Source organism: Macrobrachium rosenbergii, chromosome 23 (assembly GCF_040412425.1).
Source record: "Macrobrachium rosenbergii isolate ZJJX-2024 chromosome 23, ASM4041242v1, whole genome shotgun sequence".
Taxonomy (NCBI): Eukaryota; Metazoa; Arthropoda; class Malacostraca; order Decapoda; family Palaemonidae; genus Macrobrachium; species Macrobrachium rosenbergii.
Window position 1 is genome coordinate 3775000 of NC_089763.1, and position 8174 is coordinate 3783173.

The window sequence follows — 8174 nt, forward strand, 5'->3', positions numbered from 1 at the left end:
CCTGCAGCAAGAAGTATTCCCCTACTGCTGAACCAACATGGAGAACATTGATGACATCCTTGCCCTTATAACACCAGCAAACAGACAAAAAAGAAAGGTAATGGAGGGCGTCATGGAGTATGTGCTCTGCAAGGTATTGGTGGAATTTGTGAAGGTCTATATTGCAACTGAAAAAAAAAAAAAAAGAGAAGGCAGAGGTGGGTTTGGGCTTGGCTGTACCTGCAAAAAAGGCTGGAGCTAGGCCACTATGACAACCTGATGGAGGAGCTGGTAACCGAAAATCCTGAACTATACAGGAATTTTACCAGAACTGACAGGGACATATTCAGTGAAATAGTTGAACGTGTCAAGCCCTGCATTCAGAAGAAATGCACATTTTGGAGGGAACCCCTTACGCCAGGACTGCGTGTGGCTACCACCCTATGTTTCCTCGCCACGGGTGACTCATATAAGAGTCTGCAATACGCATTCCGAGTAGCCCACAACACCATCAGTTACATTGTACCTGAGACCTGCAGGGCCATTGTTGCTGTCTGCAGAGATGAGGAACTGCAGGTGCCACAAACACCAGAGGCTTGGAAGCAGGTTGCCCACGGGTTTGAGGAACGGTGGGACTTCCCCCATGCAACTGGAGCAATAGACGGCAAACACATCAGGCTCCGTAACCCTCCCCTTGGTGGTATGCATTACTACAACTACAAGAAGTTCTTCTCCATGATTCTACTTGCCATTGTGGACTCTTCATATAAGTTCCTCAACGTGGATGTGGTTGCCATTGGGTCAAAGTCGGATGGTGGTGTATTTGCCCAAACCTGTCTGTGTGAAATGCTGGCAAAACAGGAAGCAACCCTTCCCCAACCTGAGGCTCTACCAGATGCAACAAATGGAGTTCCTGTAGACTACTTTCTGCTTGGCGATGATGCCTTCCCTCTACGGAACTATCTTATGAAGCCCTGCCCCAAAAGAGGCCTGTCCAAGGAGAAGATATACTGTACAACTACAGATTAAGTAGGGCATGCCGGACAGTGGAGAACACCTTCGGGATTCTGGCCAGCTAATTCAGAGTACTCCACACGTCAATGTGTGTCAAGCCTGACCGTGCAGAGTCAGTAGTGCTGGCTGCGTGTGTTCTGCACAATCTTATAATAACCAGAAATCCATGCAGACAGGAAGGAGATCAGGTATGAAGTCACACATGACTTCATACCTGGTGCCTGGAGGAGTGACCAGCCCCTAGGAGACGCTCTTCCAACTGTGGCAGCAACACTGCAACCAGGAATACCAAGGAACAATGCAACATCCTGAAAGACTACTTTTCATCTCCTGCCGGTTCCGTTAGTTGGCAGGAGAACTATTGTTAACTTTCATTTATATGTTTGGGATTTTATTTTTGTCATATTTATTTCTCTTCCTTATTTGTTACTTTGTATGTCGACTTCCTTATTTTTTCATGTCCGTACTGTTTATTTTTCATTTGTATTTACGCATTTCTGTTTTTTGCCCATGTCTTATTTGTGTTATTCCCAGTTCAATTTGTTACTGTTAAATGTTTCAGTTCATTGAGTAATCGTTGTGGTATTATTCTTAGTATATTTTGGCACTTATATTTATTTTAGTTAAGAGTTTTGTTTCAATTATATCTTATTTTGCATATGGCTTATTTGTTATTATTCTCAGTTCATTTTGGTACTGATATTTTTTTAGGTCCTTGAATAACAGGTATTGTTCAATTATATGTTATATTTTATTAATTTTCCTTGAATATAAGTTAATTTTCAACTATATAGTTGTTTGCATGTCTTATTTGTGTTATTATTCTTACTTCATTTTGTTACTTTGATGGTTTTTAGTTCACTGAATAAAAGTTATTTTTCAACTATATGTTTATTTTTTATACTAACTTTTATATATACGTTGAAACATACAATACAAAAATATACATTTCTTTATATAATACTGATACACTGTTACATACACAAGATATGTGTTTACATAAATACCAATACTATGGCACATACAAACAAACAAAAAATGTTGTCTGAGTATAAATATACACATAGACACCTAGAGGTTCTCTAGGAAGCTGCTGGTTGGCAGGGAAATGTTGAGCTTCTTGGGTGTGGATGTCACTCCCAGAACAGATAGACAGTTGGGCGTGCAGCATCGCCACCTGTTGCACTGTGAGGTTGAGAGGTTGAGAGGTAATGCCACCACTGGGTGTCGCAAGTGGCACATATGTTGGAGTCATAGTAGCAGGAAGGGGAACTGGGGCCGCAGGCGGAGCATCCCAAAGGGCTTCTGCTTGGTTGTGGGGTATCAGGTGATGTGGGGGCCTCGTCATGCCCTCTTTGGTTACCCTTACAAAGCACTGTATGGCGGAGAGGAACTCCACCTTCAGTGCCAACCTGAGCTCGGGCCCCACATTCACACAGTCGTAGGCAAGCTTATCCAGGGTGTTCGTTCCGCCAGTAAGTCAACTTGGGGTCAGCCACAGGTTTTATGACCCCCTCTAGCCTTTCCCAAGCTGACTCTGCTTGTTGCAGCAACGCTTCCAGGACCCCATTTGGAGGCCTGTCCTGCTTCTGTGACTTCCTTGTTGGAGGCTTTATCGACAGCGGATGACGGGTCATCAGACGAACAGGGGACTGGAGTGCCACTGCCAGCAGGATCAGAAAGGGCAGGATCAGCAACGGCAGGACCATGGGCAGGAGGGTTGGTGCAAGCAGCTGCAGCAGACTGTAAAGAGATGGAACATGTATGAGAGAATGTAAATAAATGTACAGTGAATGACAAGGTTGTAGTTTCATTAATTAAATAGACTATGCAATAAAGTTTCAGTCACTAATTTACTAACGAAACAATAAAATAAGACATACCATTGGAAGTCCCAACACCTTGGGCTTCTTTTGTCGGACGATGTGGGGTTTGAGGAAGTGGAAGATGCTGAGTATCCACTTCTCACGGTCCATCAGATGTCTGCTGGCCCCCTGACCACTTTTCTCCACTGTGAGGCGTTCAAAGCGGGTCATGAGGGAGGTAAACCAGGTCTGGAATTCAGTGCCTGACACAGGAGGATCAAGTGACCTCCCCTTCTCCTTGAATGCCCTGCACACCCTTGCCTTGTCCTTGTATGCAGTCATGCCCTTGTTGTAAATAAATTCAGCCTCCTGCTCCAACCACTCCCCTACCAGCCTCTCATTTTCGTCTGAGAGGATGACAGAGGGGTTTTTCTTGCAGCACGCCTTTACTGCAGTCCCAGGGATGGTGCCGTCAGCAGCTTCCTCATTGGCGTCGTCATCATCGTCCAGGGCGACGTCCTCGTTGTTGAGTACGCTGCTGTCGCTGGCCATGTCCACCTCGTCAGCCTCATCGAGGTGTATCGCCACATCCTCCTCCTCCATGGTGCTTGCAGGGGTGCCTGTAGCAGTTGGTCTCCTTGTAGAGGCAGTCTCGGCTCCTGACTGGGATGATGGAGGTTTATAAGCCCCCTTCCGCTGTCTTCTGCTGTTTTCTTTCGGCATTGTAGTAAACAGGTCTACTGACGAAGGCACTGCAGGGGCGAGAGACGATATTGCTGCTACCTGTCCAGGAGAGGAACTGAAGCCACATACACGCCACAAGTCATTTTATACACCCGACGCAGCGCTGCCGCATCGTCTTGGGTCCCAGGCGAGAGGTGCTGTTGCCGCATCTGCTCCTGAACCTCATGAGGACCCACGCAGTGCTTGGTGGGAATGGGAGAGCAGCATGGGACCACACATCATTGTCCCGCAGGCACGCTGACCATGCTACATTTGCACCACACTGTGCATATGAAGCCACGCAAAATGACGGTTTGCGTGAGCAGACATGCATCTTTTGAACATATCGAAACATACGTGGCTCCCCACACACACACTGAGTTGGTGCGTAGCGTCCTCCCGACTCCGCCCCGCATGCTCACGATCTTAAATACGCTTTTCGGAATGTTTTCATGGTACTAACTAAAGCACTTGCCAGCTACCCGTTTCCATTCATGCGTGGGCATGCGTGAGTTGATATGTGAATGTGTGAACTGGGCTTAACTGACCTGATGACATCGATCTTACTTCACTCTGTTCATCATGATTCCATTGCCTCGAACGCCATGCGACGCAGAAGGCATCTGTAAAATGTCGCCACTCATGTCTTTCCTGTGCTTCTTCCACAAATTTTCACTCATCTGTCTGCAGCCTCGAATTTTCCCTTATAGTATTATTTTCATTCTATCCTGCCGTTTTACCCCTCATAGTCTTCTTATTAACTATTTTATCTCTGAAATCTTTAGTTTCTATTATCTTACTAATTTCCGTTTCTGCAATTACCGTTAATGCGTTTGGGGTTGCTGTCTTCAATCATTCTTTCTAATTAACTCCTGTTCTCTTGAATTTGGCGCAGCTCTTGTCTTAATCATTACTGCCACGTAGTTTAGTCCATCTCCTGAAGAAAATTGAGTTGAAACAGAAAATAAATAGATCCCAGTAGTCAATATGTTTCCCATTCCTGCGTATTTGTTTGGTATTTCGTCTTGCAGGAAACTTGTCTCCGCCCTAAGGTAGTCAAAATCATAAATGCACGAGTAACAGAGCATGAAATTGGGACTGTTCATTCTTTTGAGCTCGATTTAATCAAAAGAGAAAATGTATTGGTCGCAACGATGATTCGTTACTTTCTCTTCTAATGTCTGTATTCAGAGGAACACAGGTAGCCTGCCTACTTGTTGCTTTATACCCGCAAAAGAACAATCGCATCACAGTGACGGGAGAATTCCCAGTGATTGGCGTCCAATTAATTAGGGACTTTTCGTGGGTTCACACGCCCTTGTTCAGCGAAAACAAATATTCCAAAAACACAAGCATTCAGCGGCTGCAATCAACGATGTTCCTGGACTGCAATCTACACTGCACATCGATCCCCTCTTTCTCCAGCAAACTTGTGGTTCCGAATATTTCAAATGCACTTGGCGTCCATTTTTCAGACTTTCACGGGAAGGAGGGCGTGTTTGTAAATGGCGCGTCACTTTTGCTTGCATTCCACGACAAATGTTAGAAAAACAAAATTTCCATCCAAAATTTTGCCCAAATTGCTAATGTGTGCTATGAGACGATGTGCGAGGTGATCAAGGGCAATTGGAAGGTGCGGTTCATCTTTAGACCTTCGCTGAAGTAATGCACGTTCTATTGTAATGCGTCTTGTAGAGTAGAAACTAACTAAGCTACAAGACGGAGATATTGATTCATCTATTCTAGTAATTCGTTTCTCGTTACTCGTTCGAGGGTCAAATAAAGACTGGCAGTTCATCCTCTGTGAATTACATTGAAACAGCTTAAATTCTACTCTCACCGTGATCTCTAAATACCCGACCATGTCTACGTCACTTCGGAACGACGCTAATAACGACTTCCAGCCAGCATTTCCCAGAGATCGTTGGGAAATGAATCCAAAGAAGAGGAATATCAATAAGAATGAAAGGAGGAGAAAGTGCGGGGGGAGAGGATCCACTTGGATATAAATGCATCGGTTGTTGCCGAAAGGACAAACCAAAACTACTTTTCATGGAAATGGTCGACCCTTGCCGTAGGTATTCCCGCCGAGCGTGTCTCCGATGGGACGTCATGAAGACCTTTAATGGGAGTTTAAAACGGTCGCAGATCCTCGTTTGGAGAAGCGCCAAGAGCACCCCTGGGAAGCCATTCACTCTGGCGTTTTTAACAGTTTCCGAAAATTTCTGAATCCTAAATCGTTGTTATTGAATGCCTCAATCTCTGAAGATGTTCTACATCATTGCTCAAGTCAATGGAAACGTTTAACCTGTGGTTTTCTCTTAATGTTCTCGACCCTTTCGGTGATTGCTTAAAAATAAGGAATTTTAAAGGATGTTTTAATAAGTTGTATGTAGAGTTGTATGTAGTCATGAGACGTGAACACAAACATTTCAGTATTACTCCAGTAAAACCACTTTTTTTTTTACATTTTCGAGAGTAGTTGTATGTGATGATTTCTGAAAATGACATCCTCCGTCGCAAAGCCATCACTAAAGGTGTTTGTTGGAAAATTGCACAGATAAGAAGTCCTCATTTTCCTTCATATTTAGTTAAAAGAAAGCTAGCAGATGCTCGATATTGCTCACATTTGCTACTTCGGATATCCGTACCATACCCATACCCATATCTGTAGCATATCCACACCTATACACATAGCCATATCCATTCCATACCCATATCCATGCCATACCTATACCCCTACCCATATCCGTACCATACCTATACCCTTACCCATATCTGCACCATACCTGTACCCATACCCTTCATGTTCCACCCTTAATAAGTTCCCCATTCTTCATGTTCTACCCTTAATAAGTTCCACTTTCATGTTCCATCATTAATAAGTTACCTTTTCATGTTCCATCATTAATAAGTTACCCTTTCATGTTCCCACTTAATGACCTCCGCCCGCCTTCATGTTCCACCCTTAATAAGTTCCCCTTTCATATTCCACACTTAATAAGTTCCGACTTCACGTTCCATCCTTAATGAGCTCCGCCTTCATATTCCCACCTAAATGAGTTCCCCCTTCATGTCCCACCCTTAATAATTTCCCCTTTCATGTTCCATCCTTAATAAGTTCCACTTTCATATTCCATCCTAAATAAGTTCCCCTTTCATGCTCCATCCTTAATAAGTTCCCCTTCATATTCCACCATTAATAAGTTCACCTGTCATGTTCCATCCTTAATTAGTCCCTCTTCATGTTTCACCCTTAATGAGTTCCCTTCATGTTCCACCCTTAATGACTTCCCCCATCTGATATCCCACCCTTCATAAGTTCCCATTTCATGTTCCATTCTTAATAAGTTCCCCATTCATGTTCCAGCCCTAATAGGCTCTCCTTTCATATTCCAAACATTAATAATTTCCCCTTTCATGCTCCATCCTTAATAAGTTCCCACTTCATATTTCACCCTTAATAAGTTCACCTTTTGTGTTCCATCCTTAGTAAGTTCCCCTTTCATGTTCCATCCTTAATTAGTTCTCCTTTTCATGTTTCATCCTTAATAAGTTTCCTTCATATTCCAACCTTAATAATTTCACCTTTCGTTTCCATTATTAGTACGTTCCCCCTTCATGTTCCACCCTTAATCAGTTCCTCTTTTCACGTTCCATCCTTAATAAGTTCCCCCTTCATATTCCACCCTTAAAAATTTCACATTTCATGTTCCATCCTTGATGAGTTCCCCCTTCATGTTCCACCCTTAATTTGTTCCCCTTTTCATGCGCCATGCTTAATAAGTTCACCCTTCATGTTCTGTACTTACTAAGTTCCCCTTCATGTTCCACGATTAATTAGATCCCCTTTTCATGTTCCAGCCTTAATAAGTTTCCCTTTCATGTTCCACCCTTAATAACTTCCCCATTCATGTTCCATCCTTAATTAGTTCACCCTTCATGTTCCACCCTTAATGAGTTTTCCCTTCATGTTCCACCATTAATGACTTCCCCCATCTCATATCCCACCCTTCATAAGTTCCCATTTCATGTTCCATCCGTAATAAGTTCCTCATTCATATTCCAGCCTTAATAGGCTCTCCTTTTATATTCCATCTTTAATAAATTCTCTTTTCATGCTCCATTCTTAATAAATACCCCTTTCATATTCCATCCTAAACAAGTTCCCCTTTCATGCTCCATCCTAAATAAGTTCCTCGTTCATGTTCAACCCTTAATAAGTTCCCCTTTCATGTTCCATCATTAATAAGTTACCCCTTCATGTTCCCCACTTAATGACTTCCGCCTTCATGTTCCACCTTTAATAAGTGCCCCTTTCATATTCCACACCTAATAAGTTCCGACTTCATGTTCCATCCTTAATAAATTCCGCCTTAATATTCCCACCTTAATGGGTTCCCCCTTCATGTCCCACCCTTAATCAGTTCCCCTTTTATGTTCCAGCCCTAATAAGTTTCCGTTTCATATTCCATCCTAAGTAAGTTCCTCTTTAATGCTCCATCCTTAATAAGCTCCCCCTACATGTTCCACCCTTAATAAGTTCACCTGTCATGTTCCATCCTTAATTAGTTTCCCCTTCATGTTCCACCCTTAATGAGTTCCCCCTTCATTTTCCACCCTTAATTGCTTCCCCCATCTGATATCCCACCC

The 8174-nt window shown here is 43.3% G+C and overlaps 1 protein-coding gene across 1 annotated transcript; it reads left to right on the forward strand.

Annotated features, from left to right (window-relative positions):
- Window positions 1-258: 258 nt before the first annotated feature.
- Window positions 259-1008, forward strand: LOC136850959 (uncharacterized). Its single transcript, XM_067124939.1, has one exon. It carries the CDS (start codon window positions 259-261, stop codon window positions 1006-1008), a length of 750 nt encoding a protein of 249 aa, XP_066981040.1.
- The last annotated feature ends 7166 nt before the right edge of the window (window positions 1009-8174 follow it).